This window comes from Alnus glutinosa, chromosome 11 (assembly GCF_958979055.1).
Source record: "Alnus glutinosa chromosome 11, dhAlnGlut1.1, whole genome shotgun sequence".
NCBI classification, from domain to species: Eukaryota; Viridiplantae; Streptophyta; class Magnoliopsida; order Fagales; family Betulaceae; genus Alnus; species Alnus glutinosa.
Window position 1 is genome coordinate 23,977,092 of NC_084896.1, and position 18,367 is coordinate 23,995,458.

Consider the following 18,367-nt stretch of genomic DNA (forward strand, 5'->3'; position numbering starts at 1 on the left):
CACCAATTCCACCAGAGAGAATTCAACCATGAATAAAGTATGGCAGAAGCAAAGACTTACTAACAAAAGTTTGCAATCTACGCATCTGGTAGACTTCCAGTGATACTTCGATGTTCATAGCTTCAAATACTTCTGGATGAAGCACTGTTGTCAAATTATCCAAGTGAATTTGAGAATATCTGATGACATTAATCATCTTATAATCAATCTGCACATAGATTTACTTGAGACATAACTTGGTAGTGTTAAACACCCTTGATATAAATAACAAATATGTGAGCAAAGTCAGTGATCTAATTGCTTTAGGTAAAAGGTCATTTCCTAACGAATCTGAAACTACAGGCTAAACTTGGAGAAACTTGCATGCTACACAGGAGCAAACTGAAGTGCTACATCGTAAAAACAGTGAATTATAAGACCTGCCTTAAAGGTATAAACAAATTACAGAATTGCTATTTAAATTCGGGGGCAAGATTTTTCAGGATGGGAAACGGACTTTCTAGATGCTTTGCAATCGGCTTCCAACCCGGCTCTTAGTGTTCAGCATGTTGCACTGCTAACAAATAACAGGACAATCTTTACTCTGCATTCTTTTATTATCTAGCATATTTTACAAGAATAAAAGATCCACTCCTCAAAATTCGCTAGAGGATAACGATGGGTGTAATGATGCGCTAGCACCTGAAATCCTCAAGAAAAATGAACTCCATTTTATGCACGTTCATCATTGACATGATTTGGTACTTCAGCTTGACTGTCTAGAGGCATATACTGTGCCATTATAGCTCTGATTTCTGAATCCATGTATGACTGCAGAAACAACAATAAAAACATCAACAATCTGAATATGTTAACCCAATAGAAAATAAAGCTTTATAGCCTCAAATTGTATCCCCTTGAACCATCTAAGAATTATTACACTCTAATGCTCACTTTACACCTAGTTTCTAAAAGGAATAATTGAATAATCATCATCAAGTATAAAAGAATATAAGTACAACTATTTTCGAGTTCAAATATTGAATATCAAAATTATAGAACTTTTCAAAAAGGAATAATTGAATAATCCAGAGGCCAACAACAGAACCTATTTCTCTACAACATTGCTTCCAAACATCTCCTACTATATGTAATACTAAGCATTTTACTGATCTCACGTCGTCGCAGTCAACAGAGGTAGAAACAAATGCTAACACCAAAAAGTACAGGCTCCTTAATCAACATGAATATAATGCAACAAGCTTACCCGTAATCTATATTTGTACACAAGATATGCCCCACCAGCAGCCATAGCCAAGCCTATCAATATGACCCAAACAGCAGCCCAAGCAGATTTTGTTTCCCTAGCACTCTTACCTGCAGAATAACCAAAGAGAGGTATTTATACAAGACAATAGTATTAAAATACTTCAGGTGTAATTGCAAATATTTGAGTCATAAATGATGAGTAGCTGGACTCACTAATGCAGGTATCATGGTCCCTGATATACAAAAGATCTCCACTGCAAGTGCATTCGTAGCTCCCCCAGCTATTCTGGCAGCTACACTCAGGGCACTGACAGGCTTTCTTCTCTTTACATTCATCAATATCTGTATGGAAAGAAAGAACATTAGAAAACACATATTTATTAAATAAATATAAATATATATATATATATATTCTGTTTGACGACATGCTTGACCTGGTATTAGTTTTCTTCATCCCAAACAGTGTTTCAAAACACACAAGATTAGTGAGGTAGTCACCCAATGTTTAGGTGCAATCAGGCTTTCTTAACTCGCATTTTGGTGATATCCTACAACTCACTGTTTTAAAAGGTTGATGTTCTCACCTGATTAGGGTACTGGCTCACAACGGATCAACTATTTAGTTATTCAGGTTTCCTAGGAAAACCGGTAATATTTCACTCACTCGTCAAGTAATATTTGGAAAAAAAAAAAAAAAAAAGAGAGAGAGAGAAGAAGAAGACCATACACCTAGAAATACCCTTATTTGAATCAACTGCACTGTTTTGATCCAATCAAGTAGTCTGACTACACCAGGATTCTAAATAAACCAGTGTAGAGTTTAACCCAACTAAAGAGACGTTCAAAACACTGGTTGTAAGTTTGACCACCCTTTCTCTCATAAAGTAATAAGTGATTTTATTAAAAAAATAATGATAATAATAAGTACAGGAAGCCACACAAAGTAAAACAGTTTACAATGAAAATTCAGGTGGCCTAGGAAATCTAAGAAGACGTGGACAACGCATAAGCCAGTCACAAAGATATCAAAAATACAGTTTTAGGTTCCAGAGTACATTTCAACATCATTAGAAGTACAATTATTTTTCTCTCCAAATAATCCACACGAGGCAAAGAGGAGTTGCATTTTTCATAACAAGCTACTCTTATGCTGCCCAAATAGTCCCTTCCAACCAAAATATTTTTGATAAGAAAAAAACATATATATATTTTATGCATCAATTATCTTCTTGGACATCATCCAATGAACCCCGAATAGAAAGAAGATAAAAGACCACAACTCATTAGCAACTCAGCGATGAAGCAGTAACTGATTAACTGGTTCCTTGTTGGGTTTACACATACAGCACCATGTCACTAGCGTGATGTTCCTTTTGATAAGATCATCCAAAGTTAGAATTTTGTCCCAAGGCAGCTGTCCAGACGAAAAAAGGTGACCATTTCAAGAACTCTTTTACACCATATACTCTTCCATGGAAACTCCATATCACCATACCCTCTCAAAACCTCATACAAAGATCAGGTATCAAATATACCGTTCCAGTTAGGCTTCCAAAACAATCTATTAGCCCCTTTACCCACTGGATAAGATTCCAAGAACGGATACCCATCTTCTGAGTATTCCAAATCATAATTAACGGAAGCATCCTTATCTACAACTATTATAAACAAATCAGGAAATAGTTTTTTGAGCACCACCTCCCCAACCACATGTGCCAAAATTGAACCCTCCTCACATCCCCTACCATAAATTTTACAAACCTAGAAAATCTCTCCCACCTGTCCTAATATTTTCCTAAATACTACAACCATGAGGCATCGTCAGCAAATATATTACATCTACTGGATTTGACATTACCATCAATTTCTGTTATGCAGAAATCTGCTGTCCAGTGAACCTCAGAACCCCATATTTCACCCAAATTAGATGCCTCCAAGGTGATTTCTTTCCTCCACAAAATGAAATGGCCATTTGCCCAACAAAACTTGGTTAAAAATGGTAAGCTTCCTCATCCCTAATACCCTGTTCTCCATTTTTGAAGGGAGAACAAAACAAGTTTCCAACCCACCAAATGAATTTGAACTCCACGTCCATCCCACTCCATAAGAAATCCTGCTGTAAATTTCCAATCTATTTTCTACTTTGGAAGAATTTTGAAAAGAGAAAGGAAATAAGTACGTAAACTGGATAAAGTACTCTTACTAAGAGTGAGTCTATCTCCCTTTTCCAACCTGTCAAACATCTTTCCATCTTTTCTAGAACCGAGTTCCAAACCACATTTGCCTTGTAATGGGACCCTAGAGGCAAACCAATTGTTCATAGGTATGGACCCCACTTTACAACAAAGAATTCATTCCATGTTTTCAGATCCTCCTTTAAAGCTTTCAACTTCCTTGCCAACACATAAGAGCATTCTTAGTAGCCTCATCAAATTTTACTAGCCAAAATAGCCAAAAACCACTTTTCTCTATTTTAGCTATCCATTTTTTTAGAGCACCCCCAGCAACCTCACAATTTTAGCTATCCACTATCACTATTCCATTTAAATAAAATCTTTTTCAAAAGGAAGGTTGTGTGTGATGCATGAGAGAATTTTTTTTTTAAAAAAAAAAAAAAAAAGAAGAGAGAAAATTTTAATAGTATTTTATTAATTTGGTAAGCGAACAGTGGTCACTATTGTTAATGAGTATTGTTCACCCACCAAAACTTTTTTGTTATAGTAGTGAGGCTGTTCGGGTGTAGTTTTGAATAGACCATGAAAATCATAACCCTTCCACCATCCTCGTACTCATTCCACAAATCCCTCCTCTTTTAGCCACATATTTTCATGCTTCAAATGAACTGTTGAGGTTTACCTTCGAAGTTCTTTGGTTCCAAGCACTAGTGAAGTTGTACCGTACCATGTATACGAGTCTGATATATTTTAAACTCATGCATGGCCTACTGACTACAATAAAACATAAACCATGTGTGCGCGCGCGTGTCATGTACCACTCTGTTATGGACAACTAAGGCTCTTAGACATTGAATTTCCTTCTGATTATGACTTTAGTTTTTATCATGGGAGGAAATTACAGACAACATCAACCAATATATCTGTCTCTTACCTTCACAACTTTTGACACCATCACCCTTAAATCCTGGAGGACAATGGCATTTAACCTCCCCATTATCCTGTTCACACAAATATAAAAAAATTGAGAATTTGAACCACAAGCAAGGAGGCACCCGCAGAGGGGCGGCGGGAAAGGCAACGACAAAAAACTTGCAAAACTTGCAGGTCACTAACCGAACAAGCAGAGAACGTGTGTCCATCTTTGGAGTCATGCCAACAATCTCCATTATTTATCTTGCACCTCCCAGGCCCATTTGCTGAAAGACAAAAAAAAAAAAAAAAAAAAAAATAGAATACTTTTAACAAAGAAAACTCAGAATTGTAAGATGTTTAGAAACTAAAAGAATCTTCAGACATTCTCTTGAATAGAAACTAAAATAATTAAAAAAATAAAAATAAAAAAAAAAAACTAAAATGGAAACACATGAACTGCCTCTATGTAATGTGTGACGCACAACTAACATTTGCTTCCAAGTCTCTAGCCTGAAGATGTCTGTCACAAACCCTAACTTCTCACTTGCCACAATTAAAGAACTGCTTTGTTAAATGCAAATGCTTGCTAGTTCAATATTATGATCCTATCTTATGATCCCACCATGATCCTACCAGATTGAGTTTTAGGACACATTCAGATCATTTGTTAAATTGTGATCACACAATTCTACCATCCTGTGATCCAGATCATTATTTTAACCACCATGGCCATACTAAAGAAATAAAAATACCATAGAATCACAGTTGCAGATAAAAATCAAGAAGGGCTTGTGGCATAAATGGTGCAATCTAGCCTGGAAACTTTCTGTAGCATATCTTTCCCCAAATGACTGGATTCTTATGACCAACTTTTGTGGTGTATACACACAAATATAGGTCTCAGTGAATTATATGTGAAGTATGTGAGGTGCTCTTATGGGGGGGCTGAAACTCTAAGTTGGGGAATCAAAATTTTCCCATAATTAGGGCAATACTAACAATTTTGGCTTCCACTCGTTTTCCTAGATATTTTTTCTGTAAGCAATGAATCAAGATTATCAACCCAATGTTTGAATGCAGTAAAACCCAATCAAAAAGCACTTCTAAATTACAAATGACCAAAAGGTTCACAGACAAATCAAACTGACAGTTTATCAACCATGGCATTTTGGGTTAGGCCAGCACAGGTCTGATTAGTTCCAGGCTGGGGAATCAATCAAATCATCTCCTAAAAACCAAACAGTTACAATTTCTGCAGTAGGCTAGCAGACAAGTCCTTTGGATAGTTAAGACACAGCAATTGAGAAAGGAAGTGCCTAATACAAACTTAACATAAACACCCTCCAAACAAAAGGGAAAATTGAGAGTTCAAAAATTGCCAGAAAGCAACTGGGAAGTGAGAAGCTTTCCCATACAGAAGTTTCAATTCTTAAAGTTAAACTCTGAAAGCTACTAGTCCCCAACCATTGACCATCCACAAACATTAACTGACTTAATTAGTAAAAAACTTTCTGTTTGCTTGATTCCTGTCTCCCTAGATGGGTAAAGCAACATATCTACTGATGTGGCCCTTTCTAATTGAATAAGAAACACGGACTCCCAATTCTCACCCACCCCCACCCCCTTTTATAATGTGGCCCTTTCTTCAAACCCAGTATTTCTATCAAATCCTCCCTCAACCCCCAATAAAACCTAACCCCCCCCCCCCCCCCCCCCCCCACCCAAAAAATAAAATAAAATAAAAATTATACAGCCCCAATATTATCGATATCAATATTTGAAGGTAGTAACCTTCGTCAAAAGTAATTTTTGTGGACTTGTGTATGTAAATTTAATAATAACTGACTGTTACTTATGGAACACAAAGTAAAAGCCAATTATTACTAGGACACCATTCATTCACTGATACATTATGCAATATACACAATGAAATATATAGGTTTATTACAATAAGAACAAAAGTATTAAAACGTTACAATCAATAACAACCAAATTTTCATTAAAAAGTTCCACTAAACTTGCAAAAGCATCATATATATATATATATATTTTATAAGTAAGAATTCATTAAAAAAGCGCAGAGGGGCGCAACCCTAGTACACAGGAAGTATACAAAGGAGCCCCTAAAAAGAGGACTGAAACGAACAAGAAAGTAAAAAATCAGCGTACGGCATACTACCCAAGCTATGCGCCGACACCCAAAGATATAACATATTAAGCACCTTTCTACAAAGAGCCCCAACCTGTACCTCCACATCCTCAAAAAGCCTAGAATTTCTCTCACGCCACAAGCCCCACAAGACACATAGAGGAACCTGCTTCCACATACGATGAACAGGACCACGACCCAGCAAAGTGCCCCAAGCACGCAATAAATCCAACACTACTAGGCATAACCCTCTTTATATTATTGTGTCCACACTCCACATGTTTGATAAGTCATTAGATTACCCTCTTTCCCCCACCCTGCAGTGTTCGGAAGTAGCATTCTAGTTAAGTTCTATGCAAAGAAAAGCTACAGCATATAATTTCACCTTCACAAGCGGTATAACCATCTCCTTTGAACTGCACACCATCCACCAAGGGGCATTCACACACCCTCCCACGAAATGTATCCTGAGCACATAAACACTACTGTCAATTGGAAGATAAACTTCAACCAAGAACAAAAAAGTTGGAACTGAGAATCCAAGAAACTCAACTTAAAAGAACACAATAACCCTTGCTGTATAATCTGATTTACCATGCTCATCTAAGTGAGCTTTAATTGATATATATATATATATATATATATATATAGCATATACAATATATAAGATTAACCACAACTCTACTAATACAACTCAACTTAAACTCCAATCAGAAAGGGAGGAAAAAAGAAAAACAAAACAGAGCAAATGAAACAGAAAAGTTTCTCTCTTTCAGTTTTTTCATAATAAGTATCAAGTAGACACCAGATTGGTCAGTAGATTTCGATTCATACCTTGCAGGCTGTGAGATTGGCTGCTTTGTCTTGCCAGCAACCACCATTATTGTCCAAGCACTCGTTTGTCTCCACATCTAGCACAATTTAGCTCAATCATAAAACTCATGTCCAGAATAAACAAGTCAAGACACCTAAGCGATCTACTTATTTGAAATTTAGCACCAAACTAACAAGAAAGACTTACCACTACTCAAACAAACAGCTGGTTCAGTAGTTTCCTCAAAACCAGCACAGATGGCCCTAAGAACTGCACCTTTGTCCAACTTCCCTGCAGGAACATATTTTAGAAAGGGATAACATCCAGGTTGTTGACTAAGAAATAGGAGCCCACAGACAAACCTCGATACTGTCGGTTATTAACAACAAGGGTTGGCAATATGGTTACATCACCTCTGGTTCCTTTCCCAACCTACAAAAATTATTCTTGTCAACCAGGCAAACATAACTGAACGAAGATCATCAATTTCAAAGGATTGCCTAAAGTCACTGCAAGTGCCAAAACGCAGTTAAAAGATTTCAATGAAACACTTAAAGCTGTTAAACAAGAATGTATAGATAGGGAACAAATACTTGAGCATCTTGCTCTTCTTTTAGAACAGGATTTTCAGAATCAGCATTTGGATCCCCCATGCACTTCTCAATCTTTTTAATTTCGAGACCTGTACAGAAATCACATAACATTTTAAAAATCATTCATCATTAAGTACTAGTATTCTTTAGATATATGATGATTGATAAATCCTTTACCAAGAGATTTAATAACAGCATCGGCACAGTCCTTCTTGTATTTTTTCTCTTTCATAGGACATCTAATTTGAAAATCAGTTACGTAGTCCCACCACACCCAAGGCTTTTTGGTCTCATTTGCCACTCTAAAAACACATAGCTGCCTTAAGTTCTCAAGAACCACATCTTTCCCTTCATAACCTGTGCTGAAGTCCTGTTCGGGATCAGGAGCACAATACCTTCCATGATTAATGCACTGGGACTTGCACTGTTTGCTTAAGGTGAATGCCAGGGGACAGTACCAAGTTATATAATGGGGTGTGAATTGAGTGTAACCACCTTTCTCAAGTATCTGTGCTGCACCCTTGAAATCCTTCACAAACTCCATCAACATGTCACATTTAACCCCACATTCATCATTGCTGTTGGTCCACAATTCATATTCCACACGATCATCTGGATGCGGAACAGCTTCTCTCCAGTCAAGATTCACATTGACCATTTCCCCAGCATTGAATGCTTTCTTTAATGCTTCCCCAAATCTTTTTTCAATGAGTGCAGATGGTATTGTTATGTTTTCAATGTATTTTGCGGAGGAAACATCCTCTTCAGGAGAGTCCATGGTTATCAATGCTTCCTCAACGTCATCTGCAACAAGAACTGCAGCAGCCCCAGCATTCTGGGCATTCGAGACCTTCAAAGCAAAGAAGCAATCTGGAAAATAACATAAAAAAGAGTAAAGAATAGTTTTAAAAAGAGCATGTTTGAGTCCAACCAAATTAAAAACACTAGAACTCAAGGTTTAGGACATCAATGAACAAGATATCAAACAACCAAAGGAATCAAATTTATAAAAAGGCTGCACCCTCCTCAAGCATCATAGTATAAAAAAAAAAATTATCATAATTAGCAAAGTATTCCTTCATAAAGCAAAATAATTCAAATTCTAGAAAGGTGCCTCGCCAATGAACCAGGTCGAACCAACTAAACCTCATAGCTCATTATGAAAAGTTACCTCTTGATCCACCAAAAAATATTATACCTCATCGTACCAAAATATTCTAGTTTAAATGACTACTTTCCAGACTACGCAGTTTCAAACTAATTCTACAATTTTTTTGTCAATGCATGTAATATTAGTTAACTCCCGGATTTTTTATTGCAAATTGATCCAATTTCAAGAACAACCTGAAATTACAGTTTTGATGGACTTATTCACTATGGATTTTGACCTCATAGCACAACATAGCATGCTGAGGACAGGTGCTTATGTAACTCCTTTGTCAATTAGTTATAGTGTTTTCCTTACTCTTTTTGCTTCTTCTGGTATGTGCCTTACGCTTTTAATGTTATTCTTGATTACTTGTATATATATATATATATATATATATATATATATATATGTATATATATAATATAGCATGCTGAGGGTCAGAGCATAGAACAAACAATTCTATGTGCTGAATCCATGATCAATTTAAAAGGGCTAAAAGTAAGGATATCTAAATTAACAAAAGAGCAACCTCTCAACCAACTGAAACAAACTAATTGAAGCTGAAGGCTCATAATAACAAGCGAAGTAACCATACTAACGAAAACTGTAACCGGTATCAACCCAAAAAAAAAAAAATTAGAAGGGAAATTTATCCCAGATGTACCTACTCAATCGCCAAAACAAACTACTTGAAATTCAGAACACATAATTACAATCGGTATGTATGAATAAAGGTAGCTCTCCGAATCAACCAAAAAAGGGCTCCAAAGAGCAATTGATCCGAAGTACCACAACGGCACCTCCTCAATAAAACCACAACAAAGCAATTTTTTTGATAAGTAATAAAGGTTTTATTAATAACAACACAACAAAGCAATTGAACCTCAAACCTAACAATAACAAGCAAATTAGTCGAAACTACGAAAAATTTGCCTCTCCAATCAACCAAAAAGAGCTAAAGAGGACAAATTGATCCAAATTACCAAAAGGGATACCTCCTCAATCAACCAAGACTGACCAAATTATTTCTATAACAGTAACAAGCATATTAACCAAAACAATCGAAAGGGTCTATCTGCAACAAACCAAAAAGAGCTTAAAAAACAGAAATTGATACAAATCACCAACAGAGTACCATCCAATCACAAATTGAACCTCAAACCTCACAATTAACAACCAAATTACTCAAAACCGCAAAAAGCGTACCTCCACGATCGAGCACAACGAAGGTCGGGAGAGCTCCGGGCTTGGCCTTGAACGAAATCCCAAAGTCATCGAAGACTTTACAACCCTTCTTGTTATCCTTCGGGTACACCACAACCCCAGCCATGCTGCCCCCATACTGAGGTATCCCAAAGTTCCCAATGGCACTGTCATGCGTGCCTTTGATGCTGTCCGGCGATGTCACCCTCAAGCTGTTCTTCTCCACCACAAATCTCGCCATTGATGAGGGTATCAAAGACACCACCAGAAACCCTAGTAGCAGTGCCGCTGCTGATCTCTGGAGCTTCATTTTTTGGGACTATCAAAGAAAACGAAAAAATGGGTTTTGGTTTTTCGGATCAGTCGGTCGAAAACACAGAAGAAAAAAGGTTGTTCCTTTGAAACATGAAATCCCCGGGTTCTGAAATTTTCTCTTTCGAGGAAAACAAAACAAAAACAAAAACCAAAAAGTTGGGGTTGTTTCTGTGTTTCTTTTGGAAAAAGGGTTGCTTCTGTTGTCGTTGTTGATTCCTGTTGAATCGTTGGTGGCGTTGGATCTGCGCGCGTGTGTAGGAAAGAACTTGGAAAAGGACGAAGAGATGTCTATCAGCCCTGGAGTATCAACGTCTTCATTTCCTACTGAGATGCTATAATATTTTTTTCTTTTTTCCTTAATAAATCCCCCAACAGAGATAAGGAATAAGAAAATTAGAAATAAATTATTAGTAAATAAAAATGGATAAGGCTAAATCTAGAGCATTGGGAGTTATTTTTTGTTGTGTTACTTTCCAAAATTGACCACAAGATTTGTTTTTCTTTTTCTTTTTTTTTTCTTTTTAAATATTTGAAGAGAATAATGGCTGAATATAAAATTAAGATATATTATCTAACTTTCTACGCCTAACAATATCCCAGTCAACACTTTGTACCATACATTTGTTTCTCTATTTCTTTCTCTTAATAAAGACAAGTTTTTTTCAAATTGAATGGGAATAAATTTTTATAATTTTTATTTTTAAAATATGTAATTTTTGCATATATATTTTTAATAAAATTGATAAAACATGTAATTTTTATACACATGATTAAAAATATTTTTAAAAATTGCGTGTTGTTAAAAATATATGTAAGTATTAAGAGACTTTTTAAACCCACTTTAGAAAAAATAAATAAAAATAAATAAAAAAATAAATAAAAAAGAAAGAAAAAAAAAAGAGGAAAAGAGTTTCATACTTTTAATTAAAGTGTAACAAGTGTTACATTTTTGTCTCATAAAGCTTAGACTTTTTCTTCTGTCAGAAAATAGAGGGCTTGTCAAAAGAAAGACTTTGTTGAATTTGGAACAAACTTTTGATCATTTATTAAGCATTTTAAATTGTTGAGCAACACTTAAAACCCTTGGAGTCCTCGAATTTCAAATAATTCTCGAGATTCTTATAGCTATGAGAAATTATTTTTTTCCCTTTTTTTTAAAAAAAAATAATTATTATTAAATTAATAGAATTCAAGCACCTAAAGTTTCTTGTTTCTGTAATAATATCATATATTGACTTAAAAATAATATCCATAGTCTTTTTTTTTCTTTCTTTTTTTTTTATAAACAATCTGTTATGCTAGAAGGACGTAAAAAGATACATAAATGGTCTTTTTATTGCAATAAAAAGAATTTTTTTTTTTTATTATTATTATTAATTTGTCCCCTTCCCTGCTTTGAATAGGGAAAGAAAATGGTAGTTTTGTTGCTAAATATAGAATTTATACTTGGGAATTGAAAGGAAGGACGTTAATTTCTTGGTTATATGGAGCTTAACTTGAATAATTCTAACCAAGAATCCGGAATCCCCTACAACTTGGATACAAAGAGGGCTGCAGAGCCCACCTTCCAGTAAACAAATCTCACATCTTTGGCTGCCTAAAAGTAGATAAGCCCCTCTTTAGAAACCCTAACTGTGCTAAACATTAAACATTTGAAAAAAATAAAAAATAAAAAACAATGATACTGAATTTGGTATGATTGCTCATAAAAGTTAGGTGTGGTATGTTTAAGGCCCTTCTGAGTCAATCATTCTTTTTAGTTTTTATGAGTGAATCATTCAATTCATCCAAAATTTAACCAGCTAATTTAGTACATTTTCAATAGATTATCTATCTCTCAATTTTACTTAGAATAGGTAAGCAAAATTTTATATATAAAAAAATAAAAAATAAAAGAGAGAGAGAGAGAAAAAAAAAATACAATTTAATCCTCCAAACTACCAGTCATTCTCCGGATAGTCTCTCAAACTACTAAGGTTTTGACTCTGGCCCTCTAAACTACCAAAACGTTTGAAAAATACCCATTTTGGCGAAATATCCTCATAATACCCTTGTCACGTGTCATTTTTCAATTCAAAAAAGTAAAAAATAAAAAATAAACTAAAATTTTATTTCATATTTTATTTTAAAAAAAAGATGGGTGTTTGGAGTGGCGTTATTTTCCCACCGCCACCTGATCTTCCTGATACCTCTCCGGTCACTGTCCGTTTGCAATCCCGTGATGACCGATTTTATAGCCCGGCTCGGCGAGTTCGGTTCGCAATCATCAGCTCGCTGATCTCGCCAAGGCTAAAGCTCACTCTGCTATCCATTTAAGAGAAAAGCTTGTGATCCTTAAGCCCCAGGTAGCTATTGGCCAATGTTTTGAATGCCAAAAAATCACAGAGAGGAAAATGGATATGAAAATCGACGAACAAGCTCACGACAGTTGATTTCTCCGTTAGAAACCGATCGAGGTCTTCCACAATGATGATAGCTCGTCATTTGTAACAAAAAAAATTTTAGATTGGAATCGTTCATAACCTTCGAAAGATCAATATCATAGACATCGAAGGATAGGAAATTAGCCATGTCCGTGTTCGGAGAGGCGGGGACGAGTTCGCCAAGCTGCAAGCGTGCATCGTGCCCAACGACGATGTTGGAAGAAAGCAGTACATTCTCCAATTGATCGCAACATTTTCTTAAAAATTAAAAAATAAAAAAAAAAAAAAAAAAAAAAAAAAAAAAAAAACAAAAAAAAAAAAAGAGAAAATTTTAGTTTTTTTTAGTTTTAATTTTTTTCAAGTTTTTTAAAAAAATATAAAATTTTTAAAACTTTTTTTTTAAAAAAAAGTTAACTGAAAAGTTACATGTGATAGGATATGGGCATATTTCGTCAAAAATTACATTTTTCAAAGGTTTTGGTAGTTTGTGGGACCAGAGTCCAAGCTTTGTTAGTTCGGGTGGCTATCCGGATTATAGCTGGTAGTTTGGGGGCTAAATTGTATTTTTTTTTTAAAAAAAAAAAAAAAAAAACCCTTCCATCCCACTATCTGCTAAAGATGCAAAATAAATTTGTCTTGGATTTGTGAATAGTGGAGTTACGCTATTCACAAATGCATCTTTTTTTAAATATATCTTTTGGGCCTCTCTCCTTCTCTCTCTTTCCCTTTTTTTCCCTTCTTTTTTTTTTTGTTTTTTTTTTTTTTCCTTCTTTTCTTACGGTTGCTTGTGATTATAATTAATTATTAATTATTTTCTACTTCTTCACCAAAAAAAAAACTCGTATTGGCATTAACAGCTTTTTCCAATTTTAATTTCGTTGCAAGCAAAGCGGAAACCACCACCAGAGAGTTGCCCTCCAAGATGACCCGACTTGTCCCCATTTCTCGACCAAACTCCACTGTACGCCACACTGCCATTATTTCAGCAGCAGTGGGCTCTACGATGTAAGGGATGGTCGTTGCCTTTGTTGCAACTACACGACTAGCTGCACCTAGGATAACTATTCCCACCCCCATTTTTATCGCTTCCTTAGCAATAGCCGCATCCCAATTGATCTTCCAACTGCCCTCCGGAGTTTTTTCCATACTAGGTAATGCATTGGCAAAGCTTTGGGAGATACTACTTCACTGCTAGCTGCTTAGGAAAACCCTTCCAAAGAAGACTTGGTAGCAAACATAAGCTGGGCAGGGGAAGTAAATCCTCTATTAAAGACAAAATCATTCCTCCTACTCCATATCATACGGGCCACTGTCAATGCCTCTACCAACTCCTCGGGATCGAATCGCTCCATGAAACACATAAACAACCCCTTTCCATCAGTAGGTGCACCAACCAGGTCTAGGTTCCACCAACCAGTTGCAGGATCTATCAACATGCTAACCTTGGAATCCGGCAGCAAGACTAAAGGAGGAGGGAAAAGCCGAACCTAATGGAGTGGGAGCCAAGCATCCCCCCAAATTTTAATGTTTTCTCCATTGCCTACTCTTCATCCCATTCCATTCTTCAAAAAATGCTTGGCCTTGAGAATGCTACTCCAAACAAATGATGGTCTTCTACCCAATTTAGCCTACAGAAAACCCTCCCTCGGGTGGTACTTTTCTTTCAAAATACACGCCACTAAAGAGTTCGGGTTGATGAGAAGTCGCCGTCCTTGTTTTGTGAGTAGCGCTAGGTTAAAAACATTTAGGTCTCTCAAGCCCATACCACCCCTATTTTTTGGCGCACCCAACCGTACCTAACTCATCCATGGAACACGCCCTTGATTAGATTTATGCCCCCACCAAAACCGACTCATAAAAGAGTTAAGGGTTTTACATAAAAACTGTGGCAACCTGAAGACGCTCATACAGTAGGTAGGCAATGCTTGGACAACTGCTTTTATTAACATTTCCTTTCCCGCCTGGGAAAGGAACTTTTCCTTCCACCCATCCAATTTAGCCTTTACCCGACCACAAATACTAGCAAAAGTCTGCCTTTTAGATATTCCCACCAAGGCTGGAAGGCCCAGGTACTTCTCAAAGCCTGTAGAAATAGTAACTCATGTAGTGTTGCTTATGAAGTCTCGAAAAGCAGCTCGAGTGTTTTCACTAAAAAAATGGAGGTTTTTGCGGCATTCAATTGTTGTCCGGAAGCTCTCTCATAGGTATTAAAAACCTGAAAAATATTAGTTCACTCCAAGAAAGTGGCCCTGCAAAAGAGGAGTGAATCATCCGCAAAAAAATAAGTGGCTTAATCTAAAGCCACCTGCTGCAATAAGAATACCAGAGATGCGTTTTTCAGATTCTGCCTTAGCTAATAAAGAGCTTAAACCCTCCGCCACAATTAAGAAAAGATAAGGCCGAGTCTCCTTGCCTCAAGCCACGAGAGGGGGAAATCTTCCCAGAAAGTTGGCCATTAACCAATACTGAATATGTCACACTCCTCACACAAGTCATGATAAGAGTGATCCACCTTTCTTCAAATCCCACCGTCCACATCATAGTCTCAAGAAAAGACCACTCCACCCTATCATAGGCTTTCCTCATATCAACCTTAACCGCCATAAAACCTTTCTTCCCACTCATTCTCGAATTCATAGTATGAAGGGCTTTGAAGGCAATCAAAATGTTATCCGTAATTAGCCTACCTGGCACAAAAGCACTTTGGTGTTGAGAGATAATAGAAGACAACACTACCTTCAACATGTTGGCAAGCACTTTAGCCACAAGCTTATACATCACATTACAGAAGCTAATTGGCCTAAAATCAACCACAGTAGCCACATTGGCCAGTTTTGGAATCAAGACAATAAAGGTTTCATTAATGGAGGGGATAAAGTTACACCCATTAAGAAAGTCCAGAACTGCTCCGCGTACCTTGGCACCAATAGATTCCCAGTGATGTTGATAGAAGCTGACTCCAAAACCATCTGGACCCAGGGATTTGAGGGGGTGCATTTGGGATAGGGCCAAGTTGATCTCTTCGTGTGAAAATTCGGCAGACAACATGGCATTCATCTCTGGCTTGACCCGGACGTGAACAACAAAGGCGCACTCATCTATTCCCGCAACTCCTTTAGTTTCGAACAAGGTCTAAAAATATTGAGTGAACGCACTACCAACATCTTCAGTCTAGTTCCACAAGTGTCCATCCAGGTTTCTGATTGATCCAATAAAATTGGATTTCCGGTGTTGGTTGGCCCATGCATTGAAAAATTGCGTGTTACGATCTCCATCCTTAAACTAATTCCTTTTAGCTCTCTGCCGCCATTTCACATACTCCATTTCAAGGAGTTTATTAAGTTCTCCTTGAACTTCTCTAATTGTAGCCAAGGTCCCTGATTGTTCTTCCCTCTACAATCCTTTGAGCCTTTTAGACTGTGAGTTAATAGTTCTAGTCGTACCTCCAAATTTCAGCCTACTCCATGCACTGAGAGAGGCTTTACATCGAACAAGATTTTGCAAGACTGCTCCCATCTGATCCCTCCCTATCTCACCCTCATTCCAGCTCTGTTGGATAACCGAATAACACTCCTTATCAAGGTTCCACTTGGCTTCATATCTTAACAGCCGAGAGGGCATTCTGTATTCAGCATCAAAGGTAAGCAGAAGAGGTTTGTGGTATGAGTTGCTAACAGGGAGAACTTCAACAACAGCATTCGGGAATTTTTCACACCATCTCGATGTCTCAACTGCCCAGTCCAGACGCTCATTGATGAACTCATCCGAGTCTCTCTTGTTACTCCAAGTATACTTTGATCCATGAAAGCCCATATCTCCCAAATTACATTCCTCAAGAGTGGACCTAAATCAATCCATCTGTGCTTCACTCCGTATCGCTCCCCCAACTTTTTCACTGTGATCGACAATTTCATTGAAATCGCCCATGCACAGCCATGCAACTTGACTCAGGGAACTCATATGGGAAAGGAGTGCCCATCAACCATCAGGTAAGCTCCGGTCAGGGTGACCATAAAACCCGGTAAAGGTCCATGAAAAGGGAGGCTCAATTGTATTGATGGTTGCAGAAATGTGCCTTTGAGAGAAATGCATAACCTCCACCCCTACGTTAGATTTCCAAAAGAAAGCCAAACCACTACTCCGTCCCACCGGGTCAACCTGTATCATTCCTTCAAAGCCTAGCGCACTCCTGAGTCTTTGCAAAGCTCCAGAAAACACTTTTGTTTCAATGAGAAACAAAAAGTGGGGTTTCTTAGTCTTCACTAGCTTGTGAAGCTCCTGAACTATCCAAGGATTCCCAAGCCCTCGACAGTTCCAACACAATGGATTCATGATGAGTGGCGGGGTTGCTCAGCAGCCGCTGCCGACACATAAGCACACACAGAAGAATTCAATTAATACCTTGTTGGAAAGGCAAAAAATTGAGTCTTCGTGGGTGGATAATCTTCCATCTTCACAGTCACACTTCCTTCCACTTCGTAAATAGTGGCCTTTCGAAAAAAAAGAGGAGTCCTTTCGGTCCTCTTCCTTCTACTCCTTCCTAGCATCCTTGTTACCTCAGAGTGTCGTCACATTCACATCCCCTCGAGCCATCTTCTTCCAACTCCTAACTCCCCCTCCTGAACCAGGCCTCTCCATAAGACTTAAAGATGACTTCTCCCTGTCTGCCGAAAGCTCTCTATCCTTTCTCTCCCTATACATCTAGTTTGGTGGAGGAGATGGAGTCTTCTGGAAGAGGTGCTCACATGTGGAATTGTCTGGATTTTTAGTTTTTGCATGAGAATCCAGAGCTGGGCCAATGGCGTGAGATCCCTCTCCACATGGACCTTGGGATGTCCTCAAGCTAGATTTTTCTTTGCTCACCCGATTGTCACGAACGGGCCTATAGGAATGCCTGGGCTGACCCAAAGGAATTATGGGCCTGCTCGCTTCTCCCCCTTGGCCTTTACTTGAATTTTGGGTGCCCTGTTCGAAATCCAATCCCGCTTATTCCTGACTTACTCCTTATTCTTTCCTTTAACACCCCCATTAATGTCATCTTTATTCCCTTTTTCAGGGATTTCTCCCATGTCATATTGCCTTACTTGCACATTTAAATCAGAGACAGTCATCACAGGATTTAGATGATCTTCCCCCATTTTCATATTCTTTCCACTATCTCCCCTTTATTTTTGCCTCCTTTCCATTCTAGTTGGGCATGGAGTCAGTCGTTATGCATAAAGTGCGACTTTCCAAAATGGCCCAAAAATTTGGCTCATCGTTATTCTTCGGATTTTTCGTGGTTTGCGGTCTTTCCTTTTCGGGATCAGCTTCCTTCGGAACCTCTTCCACTTGGACATGATCAGAGCAGCCAGAGAAGAGGGAGGTTCAGCCTTCTTTCCCT

The 18,367-nt window shown here is 37.5% G+C and overlaps 1 protein-coding gene across 1 annotated transcript; it reads right to left on the minus strand.

Annotated features, from left to right (window-relative positions):
* Positions 1-236: 236 nt before the first annotated feature.
* Positions 237-10,900, minus strand: LOC133881581 (vacuolar-sorting receptor 3-like). Its single transcript, XM_062320533.1, has 12 exons — positions 10,250-10,900; positions 8,071-8,763; positions 7,894-7,982; positions 7,663-7,732; positions 7,508-7,591; positions 7,321-7,397; positions 6,872-6,953; positions 4,539-4,621; positions 4,357-4,423; positions 1,462-1,590; positions 1,247-1,356; positions 237-810 (listed from the first exon to the last, which is right to left on the minus strand). The coding sequence occupies exons 1-12, from the start codon at positions 10,554-10,556 to the stop codon at positions 712-714; spliced, it is 1,890 nt and encodes a 629-aa protein (XP_062176517.1). The 5' UTR covers positions 10,557-10,900; the 3' UTR covers positions 237-711.
* Between the last annotated feature and the right edge of the window lie 7,467 nt (positions 10,901-18,367).